Source organism: Ictalurus punctatus, chromosome 4, assembly GCF_001660625.3.
Source record: "Ictalurus punctatus breed USDA103 chromosome 4, Coco_2.0, whole genome shotgun sequence".
Lineage (NCBI taxonomy): Eukaryota > Metazoa > Chordata > Actinopteri > Siluriformes > Ictaluridae > Ictalurus > Ictalurus punctatus.
Genome location: NC_071284.1, coordinates 3,911,260 through 3,928,604, shown reverse-complemented (window position 1 = coordinate 3,928,604; position 17,345 = coordinate 3,911,260). Strand labels below are relative to the sequence as shown.

Here is a 17,345-nt window from a genome sequence, read left to right as displayed (position 1 = left end):
GACAGAAAACGCGGATAAAGTAAATAAGAAAGGAGGGAGTATAACAAAATAAGGAGGCCTATGCACTGTGATACCAACCTGTCCAGTGTGCTCCGTTTCATCTTTATTAATTAGATACATCAGGAAGAACCTGTTGGATAGAACAAAACAGAAGATGAAGCGATGTGTCTGTATATATATATATATATATATATATATATATATATATATATATATATATATATATATATATATATATGACTTTTTTTTAAATCTGTTTATTATACACTATATATGTAGTGCGCTCACCATTTACAATACCATATTAGAAGGTGTGCATTAATGTAAACCTATCATTTGAATTACAGTCAGCACTACTGTCAGAGCGGCTGTTCTAGAAAACTTCTTCTCACCAATCGGATTTCAGAAATAAACCGTGCTGTGATATACTAACACGTTTCTCACCTTGGTTATCATTTTGCATTATTGTCTACGAGTGTGCCTTTGTATAGATGGTGAAGCATCTGACTTTAGATTGGAAAATATACTGAATGTTCTCAAACCCAAAAGTATACCTTTTAAAATTCTCTTCTTAAGTGATATTATCTCTTAGACTGAGGGAAATGCGGGCTCTTAAAAAGGTTTGCTTTATCACTGCTTTAACCAACACCACCTCCAGAACCAGCGTCCTCCTTCCCAGGTCAGTGCAAAAGGGGTATCTACAATCCCTGGAACTGTTTTACTCACATGTAGTTGGCTAAGTTGTGCTCTTCCATCGTATGTGTCTCGAAACCATGCGGAGTCGTGTCAAAGTAGTCACTTCCAATTCCGCAGATGAAGCATTTAGTCTGAGGAGGAGAGGAGAGGTCAGTGTACAACAATTTTTTTTTTTCCCCACAGTCTTACAGTTAACTACAGCAATCCCTCACAACGTTTACAATAACAATTAATATAGGATATTGGGCTGTAAACTGTAAGTTGTGAATAGAAAAGACGTACCTCCATGTCCTCTCTGACCTGTTCCTGCTGATCTCTCAGCTCACCGAAGGCATCAATGATCAGACCTATACAACCCAATATAGCAGTTAACAGTAGTATCTATGTTTTGAAAACATTTGAAAACCCCTGAATTCCTTTGCTGTGTGTAAACAAAACTGTCCAAGTCCTCACCCTGAATGATGGCCAAAAGAATGACAATGACGAAAAAGAAGAAAGTGATGTCAAAGACGACACGGTACAGCTCATATTCATCTCCAGCCGGATCCTCAATCTCATCACCTATACCACCACCGGCTCTCACACCCACATACATGTGGAACAAGTAGCACTGAAAAGAAGAGGGAGACAGAATAAGTGTCACCTACATAACATCTTTATTATAAACCTGAAATTTTCAAAGTCACTTACAGTCATCATGTCATCGCACTTCATGTCTGGCTCATCCTCGTCCTCGCTCTTGTTGTAGAACTTGCGGAAGAAGTTGAAGGCCACGACAGTGTACAGGTACACGACTACAGCTAGCAAACCCACTGTCATCACCAGCTGCACCAAGAACAGATATGGAAGGTAAGCAAATATCAGATATGTTTAAAAATAAAAACAATATTAATTTTTTTTTATATCCACTCAAACAATAATTCTGCTGCACCTGCTTGCCATTGTGTGTCACGGAGGACAGGATGGTGCGCAAGGTTTTGACGCCCATGGCGATGTCCAGCAGGTGACAGGCGAAGAAGAAGTTGTTGTAGTGACCGAGCAAGGACATGACCATGTACCACACCAGGTAGAGGAAAGTCTGGAATAGGATTTAAACAAAGTGAGCATATTAAAATAAATTCAGACAGGAATACAGTAACACACACACATTTGGTAAAAAAAAACAAAAAAACAAAAAAAAACTTACATTATCTGTGAACACAACTCCAAACTTCCAGATCTGGTACTTGATGTCGATGGAGGTCAGCCTGAAGACACACAAATACATTTTCTAGTGAACCAAGTGCATGTATTTGTGTGTATGTGAGAGTGTGTAGTGATTCTGTACCAGGTGAACATGGAGTTGTCAGGTTCAGGCTTTTTCTCATGCGTCATTGCACTGACATCCAGCGATGCCAAGTCCATTCCTAACAGCTCGGCAATCCTCTCTCTGCCATAGATATCTCCGTACTTCTCCAACACCTGCCATCACACACAAATGTTTTCATAGGAATATATGAATGAATGCGTGGTTAAGGTTGTGGGTAGTTTATTATCCAGTTGTAGGGCTGTAAACACATTTTTTCTTGTAAATTAATACATGAGCTCCGTTATGCATGAAGAGTAGTACACTGGTTGCACTGAATGTACATTGAAACATTCAATGAGAACAGATTTAACACTCACCTTTCTCTTTACAAACTTGTCCCAATAGTTATTTGGGAAGGTTCTGCATGAGGAAAAGATCACTTTGAAATGGTATGTAATTACAGCTCTTAATACACAGTTAATACATTGTGTCCAGTTTATCAAGTGTGTTTACCGCATTTAAGGCTTAATTTTTTTTAAAATTCTGTTTCCAAAAATGTTATGATCCACCCATCATTTTTTAAACATTTTCAGGAACTTCACATTTGCAGATATACATAAGTTTAAAGCTCCATATCTTACGGTGTATTTAACACCAGTCTATCCCACTGGCCCTTGATGTCATCATCTTCTGGCTGTTCAGTCACATAGAGGCCGTCAAATTCCATCTTACGGGCCAGCTCCTTCTCCCTCTTAAAAATAACCAAGGGAACCTAAAGCACACAGAAAGAATACAAAAAGCAAGAGTATTTGTGTGGTGGACTGGGAAATTCAGACCAAAAAAAAGGATAAAAACATATTTTTTGAGGAAAAAGAACATAAGACTGATAGATTTTGTTTGTAAAATGTCAAAATACCAACTTTGTCAGCTTATCTATGATTTACACATCATCATGTCAAAATCAACAACCTACGAACATGGCCGCACCCATGCTGCGTTCCAAATCGCCCACTATCTGTCCTAAATAGAATTCAAGATTAGAATGAATTAGTTTTTTATTTTTTTTTTAGAATTAATTAATTATTTATTTATTAGTGTTCCAAATGGTAGTATGTTGAAATGAGTATCCCAAAGCTACCCGGATGGTCTACTATTTCCAGTAGATGTTTGTAGTAGCGTGGATCCATGGACACTTTCTCAGCTAATATTACCCCCGACACCTTGTACGAAGGAGGCAGAGTTTTGTGAAGGTTTTCGCCGAATTCAACCCGCAAACATGGCGAACGAGTGTAACGTCGGTGATGTGTCTTCAGTATGTAAGTGTAAGAACTTAAATGTTAAGCACTAAACAAAGTTTCTTATTGTTATGTAAAATTAATGGCTGCACGTTGTGTAAAAAGAATAGTGTAAATTATTTAATGATCAATGAATAAAGAAAAGCTGAAATGCAACGAGGAGTTTGTTTACAGTGACAGTGTGCATAACTAGGCAACAACAATGTGTTAGTGTGTCCCAGTCCTTGCATACTCTTTTGTTACACACTCAAAAGTATGTGCTTTTCCTTTTTTTAAAAAAAAAATTAACATGATTATAGTGCATATTATAAGTACATTTCATTATTTCAGCACTAATGTAGGAGCAGACAAAAATCAGAAAGCAAGGCTGTGGCTCATTATTGTCAAGCTCATATATTTGCAAGCAAAGGTAGTTAGCTTGGTTACACTTTCTACATGCAAAACTACTGCACTGTACTAAAACCCATAGATTAACTGCATAGCACTTCTACACAGGTATAAGTGTATAATCTCACTGACCTTGAGACAGTTGTAGCCAATAATGCAAAGAAAAGATATGACGGTGTGTAAAATGCCGAAGAAGGCCATTGCAGGTTCCATGTAACCGGTGCTCTCTTCCAGGAAGTAATAGAGAGGCCCTTCTTCGTCATCTTCCTCTCCATTCTCCTCCATTCCAGAACCCTCAGGTTCACCGCCAGAGCCCTCAGGAATTCCAGAACCCTCAAACATGCCCGAACCTTCGAACTCCTCACCTGGGGGGCTGCTGGACACCTGGCAGAGTGAGAGAGACAGAGAGAGAGAGAACAGATTTATCAAGGCAAAGCTGTTTCAAATTCAGCAAAGATTCTAATCTGTTTGTACTGACCTTGTAAAAGAGCAGGATGAAGTTCAGAGCAAAGGCAATGAACAGAGCCAGGAAGCGCAGGTTGTAGAAGTTGCGAGACAGGTAGTTCTAAAATTGAGATAACAATTATAGCAGACTGTCCAAAGAAAGAGGCAACTGGAATTTCTAGCAATTAGAACGTTAGTTCAACATAAAAATTCCTTAAAGAACTGATCAATTGCTAAGCTCTCAAACATAAAACAAGACCTTACCATGAACTTGATCCTCTGCACCTCCAATTCATTCCAGAGCTCAAAGCTATCTCCAGCAGAATGTTTTTCTTTCTTGGCTTTGGCTTTTACTTTTGTCTCCTCCTCCTCCTCCTCAGCCACTTTCTCCTCTGGTATGGGCTCAGGTTCTTTCTTAGTTTTCTCTCCATTTTCAGCACTTTGATAAATTTTTCAGCACAAAATTACTTACATTTTTCAGCACAATATTTCAGAACCCTAAACTAAATCTGAAATGACTATAAGGTAGAATTTACAATAAACAGAAGCACACTAATACTTTATCCGTCCCTAAACTGATTGTAGAGTGCTTTGATTTTTAGACTCACTCTGCCTTCTCTGGTTCTGGGGTTGGCTCTTCCTTTGCTGGCTCTTCTGCTGCCACTACTTCTCCCTCTGCTCCTTCAGTCCGCTGAAAAACCATAAGAGACAAGCAGATAGAAAATGAATCAGTACTGCTGATGAACAATGCAGAATAATAAAATGGCAAACTTGTCTTAATGGGGCTCACCAGTTTCCTCATCAGTAGTGGGGTACCCTCAGGTGTTGGGGGTTCCTCAGGCTCTGTCTCTCCCATATCTCCTAGACCTCCAGGGGCATCAATTCCAGGTCTGCCTCCTCCTTCTGCCTCTTGCCCATCCTCATCTTCTACCTCTCCACCACCTGCTTCCTCTCCATCTCCTGATCCACCTGCTTCCTGGACGTTTCTAGCTCCAGGCTCAGATGCTTGGTCACCGTGCACCTCGTCCTGAGTTGGATCAGGCATGTTAGTAAGAATTTCTGTTAACGTTATCTTTTTAGCTCCCTCCACAAGGCCACCACCAAACAGCGTTTTCCATATCAGCAGGAAAAAGCCTTTGCATACGCTGTAGATAAAATGAAGGATTCCAATGATGACGGTATAGAAGAAGGTGACCAGGCATACAATCATTTCCTTTATAGTCATCTTCCGAAGTCTGCGATAGCGTCGTCTAAGGTTGCGGAAGGTAAACATATTGAAGAAGTTCACCATGCTCTTGATGAAGTCTGCGAATGCTGAACTGGACTCGGCTGGGGCCTCGTCTCCATTCCCTTCCTCTCCTTCTTCTCCATTTGATCCTCCACCACTTTCCTCTTCTTCTTCATCATCCTTATCTCCAATTCCTTCTTCCTCTTGCTCAGAGATCTGGGAGGCAATGTTCATCTCAAAGATGGTGTCCTCGCAGAAGTTGACAAATAGCTCCATCTTCTCAGACTCACCACCTTCATTGACCACATCGAATATAAACTGCCTCTTAGATTCTCTGACCTGAGGCATTTCCCACTGGTTCCTGTTGGCCTCACTGATCTCAAAGTAGATACGCTCAATCCTCCGACTGGCGCCCATGATTTCGATGCGGCCCAGGAAGGGACGGAAATAGTTCAAGATGCTTTCAGCTTGCTCCAAGAAGTTCTGCAGGCGCGTGTCATGGGGCACATGCTCTGAAAGGTTGGTGAGTAGAACAGCAATGTTAAACCCAATGTCCTTGGCTGGCTCCTGAAAACGATCAGCAAACTCTTCAAAGTTGATCATTTCGTTTTCATCAGCCTCAGAGCATGACAGAAGGAATTGGATCTCAGATGGAGAGTACTGCTTTTGGCTATCCATGGCTTTGGAAAAGTCCTTTTTAGAGATCAGGCCACGTGGGTCAGTCACATAGTCCCGGAATGCATCCGAAGCCACAATGTCTTTCAGCTTAAGGAACATGTCAAAGAACTTGAGGATCATCTCTACATTGCTAGATGACTCCACCAACATGTCCACCATCTGGCGAGCAATGGTGCCATTCACAACGTTACCTGATAAGAAATAACATACAATCCATAAATGTGGCAGCAGTACAGCCTGACTCTCACATATTCATAAGAAGCTAAACTATTCCATTAAACACATCTATATTAAACACAATGGGGTGTTATATAATCCACTATGGAGTGGTTTGATATGGCCTCAAGTGAGCCACTCCGAAGTGCCCTAATTTAGTTTTAAAATACTGTACATTAATGAATATCATACTTTTTAAACATGTTTAGTTACATTTAATGTTGTTGATCAGCCTTATTTTATCAATTCAGAATTCAGAAGCACACATGGCTGGATATAAAAAGGCAAGACCAGTATGCTGGAGTGAGCCACGTCTCCGTTGCTAAAACTAGTAACATGGTGCTCTCTCTTTCATTTAAAAGCCAACCAGGAAGACGACGACGATGAAGAAGACAACGCTGCCTGGCCTTCCCGCACTCTCCACCGGTGGGCACGTACCATTCCCGTCGCTCTGGGCACCGACTCGACACTGCTACAACCCATACACCGCGCTCCGTGCCAGGAAGGCCGCACCTTGCACCTATACACTCCCCTCAAGCACCCCTCACCTCCACACAATGACTTTTAATGCAAATAAAAGAGCATTTTTTTCCCACGTCTGCCTCCCTTGTGTCTGTTTTCTGCCCTGCTTTTAGCTCTGAATAGCCACGCGCTCTTTTGCAGTTAATACGACAAAAAAAAACACACACACAGCCATTCACGTTACCATGTTTCAGTCCTGAAAACTTTCCAGTTGCAGAAAACTTACTGACTGTTAGAGACTCCTGTTTGAGGCAGAAAACTCGCTGACACTGGTTACTCCTTCCAGAAATGTTAAATAAACAAATAAATAAAATCTCAATACAGATATCTTCACCTTTTTAACAAACAACTATAACATTTTCTTTGTTAAATAACATTTTTATCCATCTATTATTAGCCTTAGATTCTGTAGATCATCCACCATACAAGTCCCTGTGAACGAGTTGTTACTATAGAAACAACGATATATTAAAACAAGCGCAATAATTAGACTATTATTACCATTATTATTATTGTATTATATAATCAACACCTTCTGAGCAACCCGATTTTAGAACATCGACGTAGTATAAGGTGTAGAAAAATATCCTACCCTCCAGAAGTGAAAGCAGCATAACCACCATATCTTTCTGAAGGTCTAGAAGCTCTTTTAGGAGACCAATCTGACTGGAATCCTAGGAAGGGACAAACACATATACACACACATACCAAAAGGAAACATGTCAAACAGTATTTAACAATTTTGATTCATCATTCACCTTCTCTGAGTACAAAGGCAGCATTCTGTTAAAGGCATGTCATTCATTTTTATTAGATCTCGCACAACAGGAGTTTAATACCGCCTTCTCTTTCCCCATTAGAAAGCTGAAAATATTTTTATGATGACCAGTCAACACAAGTTTAACCCTGAGCAGCATTTTATTCACATTATTTTCAATGTTATGGGAATTATAGCGCCTCTAGGACGAAGCCATATGACTATAACCTTACCTCTGGGTGTGTTTTACTCCAGAAATGATCCTGGGTTTGCATTTATCAACAACAGATATAAATAGAGCATCACACATTGGAAGAACGTTTTACTGTATGTCAGGAGATATGATCGGGGATGGAGGAAAACACACAGGCAGAACTAAAAAAAAAAAAAAAAAAGCAGCTGGAAAAATAGTAGCGCTGAAGTAGAACTCCAATAAAGCAGCTAATTTGGGTTACTCTATGTACCATAACTACATGGTATCATTAAGTAGTAGTCTTAAGTACTACTGGCATTTTATTCCATGACATTTGAATTTGTTATAAATGGATGGATGTTATAATCTATATCCATCATTCATTTGTGGTGATGTATGCCAGGCAGTCTTGACGGTGTCTAGCAATTTAGGTTATAAACACGGGATAGCATGTGGATTAAAACAAGAACCAGGCACACACAAACCAATGGGTTAACTGCTGCCGACTACACGGTGAAAGTAGTATGAAGTGTAAGGAACAGGGCTAAAGGTGTGAGGTTCTCAGATAGGTACGTGGCAGCCGTTAGTCATAGAACAGCTAACACCTCCCTCATTCCCTCACTTGTTCTACAATCTGCAAATGCAAGGCACATAAACTGAAGAGCACTGTCTCATTTGTTCTTAGTTGAACAAATAGAGACAAACCTGACTGATCTCAGTGTTCATGTGGAAATAAACACAAAAGCAATGACAGTACACTTCAGAAAAAGGTACAGCCAGAACATCCCACAAAACTGCCAGAAGCTGGGTGGTGGTGTTTGGGGTGTGTGTGTGTGTGTGTGTGTGTGTGTGTGTGTGTGTGTGTGTGTGTATGTCAAGCAGCAGATAATTTACAGGTAAGATAAAAGCAAAGGCGGAATACAGATCCTTACGCCATTTCGGAGTCCTGGGTCAGGGTGCATCTGGCGAGGTTACACATCAGAATAAAAAATGTTATCTAACATTTTTCATTCATTTTTGTATTTATGTCTTCTCTCCTTTGTGAATGCACTCCAATGTTAATTAAAATATACCTTTTCAATTGGAGCAAGCCCCAAAGCTGTAGTTACTACGTTTAATAATCTTAAATACAGAATCCCTGCAGCCAAGCTACAAATTTGATGACTATTTTATCAATAGAGGGCTGGCAGTATGCCTCAGATATAATTGGGCTTGGTTTGGATTTGAAGTCCAGTACATTGACCAGATGCGTTAATGCTACCGAATACTATTAAAAACGATCCACAGAAATATATATATATATATATATATATAAAAATTTGTCCAGGTTAGAAATTGAAATTGGTTGGAAATTCTGGTTTTGTACATAATACTAATATTTCCAATTAATCTATCTTAAATGACATCTAGAATAAAATCGAGAAGAGAAAGACATACAAAAATGTATTTGATCAAGAAAGATGTGTACCACACTTAGAAACAAGAGAGCAAAACCAGGCAGTAACAGGTTAGAGGGGTTAAAAGAAATAAAGAATGAATTCAATATTACACAGATTATTTTTTAACTGTATCACTATGCAAAACAATTATGTATTATACTTTATTACGCATATACAAACAATGCAGCAAACTAGCACGGTTAGTCTCTATGCTATTTAAAAGCAGGAAGCAACTGGATTACCAAATTAAGGGACTATAAATATTATATAAACAATATAGAGGAGGAGAGAGGGGAATATTGAAGAGTTTAAGAAATAAATAAGTAAATAAATACATACTTTACTCTGCAGTCACCATGTGAAAAGAATTTATATAATTATTAAAAGAAAAAGTCAGAAAATAAACATTGTAAAATGTTATAGGTTACACTACAGGCATCACTCAGCATAATGCTCAGAAGGTAATATGCAAGTCTAATAGTATATCATTATTAGTATAACCTGCATGAAACATAATGTATACAGTCCCCTCTGAAAGTATTGGAATGGTAAGGCCAAGTCATTTGTTTTCACAATACACTGAAGACATCTGGGTTTGAGATTTAAAAAAAAAAAATGAATATGAGATGAGAGATTAGACTCTCAGCTTTAATTTCCTTTAATTTCTCCATCTAGATGTGTTAAATGACTTAGAACATGGTACCTTTGGTGTCAGACCACCCAATTTTAGTATTGGAAGAGATAATATTAAAATTAATAACACTTCTTTGGTTGAATATCTCTTGCTTGCAATAAGTGCATCAAGTTGGTGACCCACTGACATGACCAAAGTGTTGTATTCTTCTTTTGTGATGCTTTTCCAGACTTGTTTTTGGGTGTGGCTCATTTCTGTATTTCTTTGCAAATTCCAATCTGGCCTTCGGATTCTTAATGCTCATGAATGGTTTGATCTTGTGGTAAGGCCTGTATGTTTCTGCTCTTCAAATAATGGATTGTGATACCTTTACCCGTGCCCTGTAGTGGCTGTTTGTGATGTCACTGAATGATGTTTTGGGGTTTTTCTTCACAGCTCTCACAAAATTTCTGTAATCAACTGCTGTGTTTTCCTTGGCCAACCTTTTCCATGTCTGGTTGTTAGTACAACACTGATTTCTTTCTTTTTCAGGACATTCCAAATTGTTGTATTGGTTATGCCCGATTCTTGTGCAATGGCTCTGATAGATTTTCCCTCTTCACAGCTTCAAAATGGATTGCTGTTCTCCCCTAGACAGCTCTCATGTTTTCATGTTGGTTTATCTATTTTAACAACAAATGCAGTCTATACATGCAAAGCTCAGGGCTCAATCCAGGAGTAGATATTCAGAGCTATTAATTGTTTAAACAATCAATCTATCAGGGCACAGCTGGCCAACAAGAAATACCTGTCAGACACAAGTTCTAATATTTGTGTTCACTTGAAAAATGGGTGGGTTCAAATGAAAGGTGCCATGTTAAGTTGTTTAACACATGATAGATTATATATATATATATATATATATATATATATATATATATATATATATATATATATATATATATATATATATATACACACACACACACACACACATATATATACATATACATACATAGATACATACATACACACACACACACACACACACACACACACACACACACACACACACACATTTTTCCCCACTGCCAGCAGCAGCAGCGCCTTTTAAAAGCTGCCACATTCCTCCCACCTTCAGGCAGCTTTTACATAGCATTCCATTGAAAATGTGCACTGGCGGTTGAGAAAAACAAACAAACAACAAACCAAGAAAAAACTAACAAAAACCCACCACCATCAAGCTCAACAATAAAAATTCACACTGTATCAGAAAAAACACTGCTTGTGTTGTGCTCACAGACTTTATGAACATTGCTGAACAGTTTGCCAGACATTACAACCGCCGATAAAAATCTGAGAAAAATCTATGTGCTAAAGAAATATTTTCAGGATATCATGTGTGCACTACAACCAGACATTATTCTAAACTCTTAATGTGTGAATGTGTATGTTAGTGTCTCTGTGTATATGTGTGAGAGTTTGTGTTTCTGGCTTCATACCTGTGCCAATTTCATCATCATGTGTGCAAATACATGGAGGAATCCCACCACGGCATCCCACAATCTACTGTGAGCCAGAGACTGCTGGTTCCCAGTGCATGGGCCCTGAGGAATGGCAAAAAAACAAGGTTCAAGGGCGCATTGAGATTATGTAGTGAACACGGACAGTTTACATGGGCTAGAAATCGTACCTGTATGTATTCCGTGAGACTGTTAAAGACCTGCTTGGCCACTGTCATTGCTTTGGAGAAGTTCCTCTTGCCTGGTGCATCGATGATGTCTTTTCCAGAATAATACCAGTAGAAGTCGCTGATAGATTCCTAAAAGTGAGTTGAGGAAGTCAAGGATGTGTGCAAAATAGACGCAGAGAGAGAGAGAGAGAGAAAGAGAAGGAGAGCATAGAAAGTAGCAGTTTAATGGCATTGTGAAATCAGTACACTGTAAAATAATACTGTAAATTTACAGTATTTATTTTACAGCAAAATACTGTTTATACTTATTTTACAGAACTGTACTGTAAACAATGATACATCTAGAGCAGTGCAGTGGTTTACAATAAAATACCAGACAACACAATGCATAGTGGGATCTCTAAGGTTTTTCACATGGTGGAGAATGGTAAATGATGTCATCATCTGCAAATTAGTGGATCACATTTGGGCCCTTTAATGTTGAGACTATTTTAGGCAAATACAAACCCTGTTTGAGTTTAACTTTACATACTAGTACAAACTGGTTCAGTTTGTAAGCAGCAACTAAGTACTAGATTATGTTTTATTTAATACTCTGTAAGATATTACACTTTACTGTATATACAGTCCCCTCCGAAGTATTGTAACAGCAAAGCCAATTCTTTTTTTTTTTTTTTTTTTTTTTTTTTTTTTTTCCTGTACACTGAAGATATTTGGGTTTGATTTCAAAAGATGGATATGAGACGACAGATCCGAATTTCAGCACGCATGTCCTATTTCAAGTTATGTGTTTAACAACTTGGAACATGGCACCTTTCACTTGAACCCACTCATTTTTCAAGTGAATAAAAATACTGGATACTGGAACATGTAACTGACAAGTGTGTCTTGTAGGTCAGGTTTAGATAGGTTGATTGTTTAAACAATTAATAGCTATGAATGTGTACTCTTGGTCTGAGCCCTGGGGAACCAACATGAAGACCAGAAAGCTGTCTATGGGAGAAAAGTAAGTAATTTTGAAGCTGAGAAAAGCAGGAAAATCAAAACAGAGCTATTGGATGTTAGCCATCCAGTACTTTCAAAGGGGACTGTATGTTATACGGTTATTTACAGTAAATTTAAAGTATTTTGCTGCCTGTAAATTACTGTAATTTTTTTACAGTACAGGGTCTAATTGCCTGTTGACTTGGGTTTATAGAGCAGAATTTACAATAATAGAAGACTATTCTAAAAAAGTACATTTCAAATATCAGTTGCAAGAAGACAACATGAATGTGTAAGTGAGACTACATGTCTTCTTACCATTTGCATGAAATATATGACCCCACAATAATATATATATATATATATATATATATATATATATATATATATATATATATATATATATATATGTATATATATATAAAGAAAGAAAGAAGGTGCAAATAGGTATGACTGAGGTAAGACTGAGCCAAACTTTTCCTATTTGAAATGTGTTAGTTAACAATGATAATTATTTTAATTGAAAAAAATTAATGAGGGATTAATTATAAACAAGTAGTGGCCTCAGATGCTTAGAGAGTAAACGATGTTATACCTGCAGTCTCAGCAGGTAGTCCACAGTACAGATGATAATGTTGATGGTGGTGGTGCTGCCAGTCTGGGTGCGCAGGTAGTTCTGGAAATCTGTTGTTGATACACATAAAACGATACATATAAATCACACAGCAATGTTTTATTTATGAATATTAACCATGTATTTGAGGTATTTTATAACTTGCCGTTATTGTGGCCCTCACAAAGCAGCTGCAGGAAACGGAAGAGGTCGCACGTGAATTCATCATCCGCCATCACTTTCTCATCTGCGCACACGCACACGCACGCACACACACACCCACAGTCAAGGCCATTAGATAGTGCTTGTGTGTGAAAACAAGTTAGACTTGAGTAGTGGCTTAAGCACTAGAGGCAATAAGAAGGATTTTCCATGCGATTAAATTTGTTACATGATCTCTGAACTACAGGGAAGCAATTAAGAGAAAGAAGGAATGTATCTTGTTTAGAATATTTCAGAAAGGTTTTCTTCGGAGACAACAAAGCAATATGTGGAGAATTAGGTATGATTACAGACACACACACACACACACACACACACACATACACACGACATGTGACACAGTCCAAGACACGCTGACAATCACAGACAGCACACTGACAAACACTTATATTTCACAAATAAAAGGACAGACTCTGGACAAATACTGGATAAATGAATATGAACATTGACATTAACTTGGTCCATAGTGGTAACAGGATGAAGAACATGTGCATGGAGAGATCAGAGAAGAGTTATGGTGGCACATAAAGGGGTACACACAGAAACACACAATCATGCAAGACAGATCTACAGTACTGCAACTCTGGAGTATACAATGGAGTAACACTGAGAGGAAAAAAGAGGGATAGAGTGGAGGAGAACCAGAGAGACACAGCCTGAGAATAAGAATGGGTGTGAAAACCCACAATAACTTGACTTGTCAAAATACACTCAGCAGTTGAGGGCCTTGCTTAAAGATCCAACAGTGTCAAACTTGAAGAACTTGGATCTGAATTGATGACCACAAATATATTTTATAACCAGTACGGGTAAAGTGAAATAAATATAAACTGAAATGATGTTAATCGGTGTTGTAAGTAGTTGTGTAAATGTTCAAGGAATAAAAAACAGGATCTAATACAAATCTTAACACATAACTAAACGATGTACCAGGCAAATCTGTAGGACAGCCGAGAACGATAAAATCATTGCATAAATACTCAAAACAATGTAAAAAAAAATTTAAAAAGCGTCAGCAACAAACAAAAGTTTAGAAAGTCAAGAGAATAACAGTCCCCTCCGAAACTACTGGAATGGCAAGGCCAATTTATTTGTTTGTTCTATACACTGAAGACATTGGGGTTTGAGATCAAAAGATGGATACGAGATGAGATATAGGATTTCAGCTTTTATTTCCTGGTATTTAAAGTATAGGAACAGATAAGTCTTGACGTAAATGAAAGTAAATAACACTTAATATTTGGTTGCATATCCCTTGCATGCAATAACTGTATCAAGACTGTGACAACTCATTGACATCACCAAACTGTTGGTTTCTTCTTTTGTAATGCTTTACCAGGCTTTTACTATGGCTTCTTTCAGTTCTTGCTTGTTTTAGGTGGTTTCTCCATTCGGTCTCCTCCTATTCAGTCTAAAACCTTACCCCCCCCAATCCCCCATCTCCTCTTTGTTGAGTTGGTAGTGTGGTTTGGATGATCATTGTCTTGATTGTATGCATTTCTCAGTAAATAATCAGTAAAGATTAGTGAGAATGTTCCAGAAGCAGTCATGCAAGCCTCAGCCATAACAGTACCGCCACCATGTTTCACAGATGAGCAAGTATGTTTTGGATCATGAGCAGAACCTTTCTTTCTCCACACTTTGGCCTTTCTATCACTTTTGTAGAGGTTAATCTTGGTTCCAGAACTTTTGTGGCTCATCCCTGTGTTTCTTTGCGAATTCCGATCTGGCTTTCCAATTCTTATTGTTTATGAGTGGTTTGCATCTTGTGGTATGACATCTATATTTCTTCTCTTGAAGTTATCTTCAAACAGTGGACCGTGATACCTTCACCCCTGCCCTGTGGAGGTTGTCATTGACGTCATGGACGGTTATATTTGGGTTTTTCTTCACAGCTCTCACAGTGTATCTGTCATCAGCTGTTGTTTTCCTTGGCTGACTCATTCAGTGTCTGATTCTCAGTACACCAGTCTTTCCTTCTTGTTCAGGACGTTCCAAATTGTTGTAAGACAGCTCTGTGATTTTCATGTTGGCTTGTCCTTTTTAACAGCAAATGCAGTCTTCACAGGTGAAACTGAAGGCTAAAGACAATAATAGATGTTCAGACCTATTTACTGTTTAAACAATCAATCTATCAGGAAACACCTGGGTAACAAGAACAACCTGGCAGTCACATGTTCCAATATTTTTGCTTGCCTACAAATTGGGTGGTCTGATACAAAATTGCTATGTTCTATTTTGTTTAACATATCTACATATAAATACAAGGAAATAAAAGTTTAAATTCTAAACTCTCTTCTTATATTCATTTTTTAAATTCCAAGTCTTCAGTCTACAGAAGAAGAAAAAAACAAATGAACTGGCCTTGCTGTTCCAATAGTTTTGGAGGGGACTGTATGGTATTAGCCAGATTAATGTTACATTTTAGAACTTGTTTTAGAAAACTACATTATATATCCAAGAAGTTCCAGGTAATTGCACACCCAACCAAGGTAAGTTTCCACTCAAAACAAGAGTATTATTAAAGAGTTAGCACCACACTTTGCTGCTGTATCAGTCTATTCTTGTGGAATAGTGTTCCATTCAAAGCTTTAAAGCTTTATCTGTTTGGTAGCCACAGACAAGGAAAGCTAAGATGCATTAGAGAAAGATGTTTTGTTGCTCTGCTCTGAAGTCGGACAAAATTAATAAGGCTATTAAGGTTCATATAGGATTACAAAACAGACAAAAAGGAAACACATCAGGAGATAAAATAATTTATTTTGTCAATCTTATAGATGCAGACATCATGTTTTCTGACAGACATTTAAATCACCCAACGTGAAAGACATCCATGCAATAGATGGAAACTATCAGCAATTCCCGATACTATTGTAAATTGTCCCAAGTTTACCCGAAAGCATCTAATTTTCCTTCTGTGGAGATTACAATAGATGTGTCATTAATAGCTTAAAAGGTGGCTGGATACCTTTGGACATATAGTGTACTTGCGTTAATCCATGATGGGCATGGATTAATTTTTAATTATTAAAAGGTAAATTATTCCATATTAATACATTAGCAGTTTCAAAAACAGTTGTAATTCAGTGTGTACTGCTCTTAATTTTGTTTGCATTACATGCCTTTCAAAATCCCTGCTTTTGATGTCTAATCATTTGATGTCTAATCATAATTATATTGTTTTGCTATAGGACGTTTTGCTACCAACACGTTAGCAGCAGATTCTTTAAATCCTGTAAGATGTGAGGTGGGGCCTCCATGGAGCGGAATTGTTTGTTCAGCACATCCCATAGATACCCGATCAGATTGAGATCTGGGGAATTTGGAGGCCAAGTCTTGAACTCTTTGTCATGTTCCTCAAATCATTCCTGAACAGTTTTTGCAGTGTGAAAAAGGTCACTGCCATCAAGGAATACCGTTGCCATGATGGGGTGTACTTGGTCTGCACCACTGTTTAGTTGGTATGCATGTTTGGTGGTACACGTCATCCAAACATGACACATACCATCCACATGACTGCCAACACTGTCCAGAGCATCACACTTCCTCCGCCGGCTTGCCTTCCCATAGTGCATCCTGGTGCCGTCTCTTCCCCAGATAAGCGACATACACATACGGCCATCCACGTTATGTAAAAGAAAACATAATTCGTCAGGCCACCTTCTTCCATTGCTCCATGGTCCAGTTCTGATGCTCACATGCCCACTGTAGGCACTTTCAGTGGTAGACGGGGTCAGCGTGGGTATCTGACCGGTCTGCAGCTACACAGCCCCATATGCAGCAGGCTGTGATGCACTGTATATTCTGACACCTTTCTATCCTAGCCAGCATTAAATTTCTCAGCAATTTGAACTACAGCAGCTCTTCTGTGGCATTGGAGCAAACAGACTAGCCTTCGCTCTCCATGCGCATCAGGCCCAATGAGCCTTGGGTGCCCATGACCCTGTCGCCGCCGGTTCACCGGTTGTGCTTCCTTGCACCACTTTCAATAGGTACTAATCACTGCATACTAGGAACACCCCACAAGACCTGCCGTTTTGGAGATGCTCTGACCCAGTCGTCTAGCCATCACAATTT

The 17,345-nt window shown here is 38.6% G+C and overlaps 1 protein-coding gene across 12 annotated transcripts in view; it reads right to left on the bottom strand.

Annotated features, from left to right (window-relative positions):
* LOC108264731 (ryanodine receptor 1) overlaps positions 1 to 17,345 on the bottom strand; it is a 96,062-nt gene that overhangs the window by 1,698 nt on the left and 77,019 nt on the right. For 7 of the 12 annotated variants that reach the window (XM_047154685.2, XM_053677842.1, XM_053677841.1 and 4 more), the window contains 21 exons: positions 13,213 to 13,293; positions 13,029 to 13,117; positions 11,450 to 11,578; positions 11,259 to 11,363; positions 8,637 to 8,666; positions 7,347 to 7,428; positions 4,901 to 6,207; positions 4,719 to 4,801; positions 4,375 to 4,549; positions 4,145 to 4,231; positions 3,799 to 4,050; positions 2,626 to 2,756; positions 2,362 to 2,404; positions 2,024 to 2,157; positions 1,883 to 1,943; positions 1,628 to 1,774; positions 1,387 to 1,521; positions 1,150 to 1,306; positions 979 to 1,043; positions 727 to 827; positions 79 to 130 (listed from right to left, as the gene is read on the bottom strand). In XM_047154685.2, coding sequence (XP_047010641.2) covers positions 79 to 130; positions 727 to 827; positions 979 to 1,043; positions 1,150 to 1,306; positions 1,387 to 1,521; positions 1,628 to 1,774; positions 1,883 to 1,943; positions 2,024 to 2,157; positions 2,362 to 2,404; positions 2,626 to 2,756; positions 3,799 to 4,050; positions 4,145 to 4,231; positions 4,375 to 4,549; positions 4,719 to 4,801; positions 4,901 to 6,207; positions 7,347 to 7,428; positions 8,637 to 8,666; positions 11,259 to 11,363; positions 11,450 to 11,578; positions 13,029 to 13,117; positions 13,213 to 13,293 — 3,446 coding nt within the window. The remainder of the gene's footprint in view (positions 1 to 78; positions 131 to 726; positions 828 to 978; positions 1,044 to 1,149; positions 1,307 to 1,386; positions 1,522 to 1,627; positions 1,775 to 1,882; positions 1,944 to 2,023; positions 2,158 to 2,361; positions 2,405 to 2,625; positions 2,757 to 3,798; positions 4,051 to 4,144; positions 4,232 to 4,374; positions 4,550 to 4,718; positions 4,802 to 4,900; positions 6,208 to 7,346; positions 7,429 to 8,636; positions 8,667 to 11,258; positions 11,364 to 11,449; positions 11,579 to 13,028; positions 13,118 to 13,212; positions 13,294 to 17,345) is intronic. The other 5 variants (XM_017466546.3, XM_053677846.1, XM_053677847.1 and 2 more) reach the window with 1 other exon arrangement.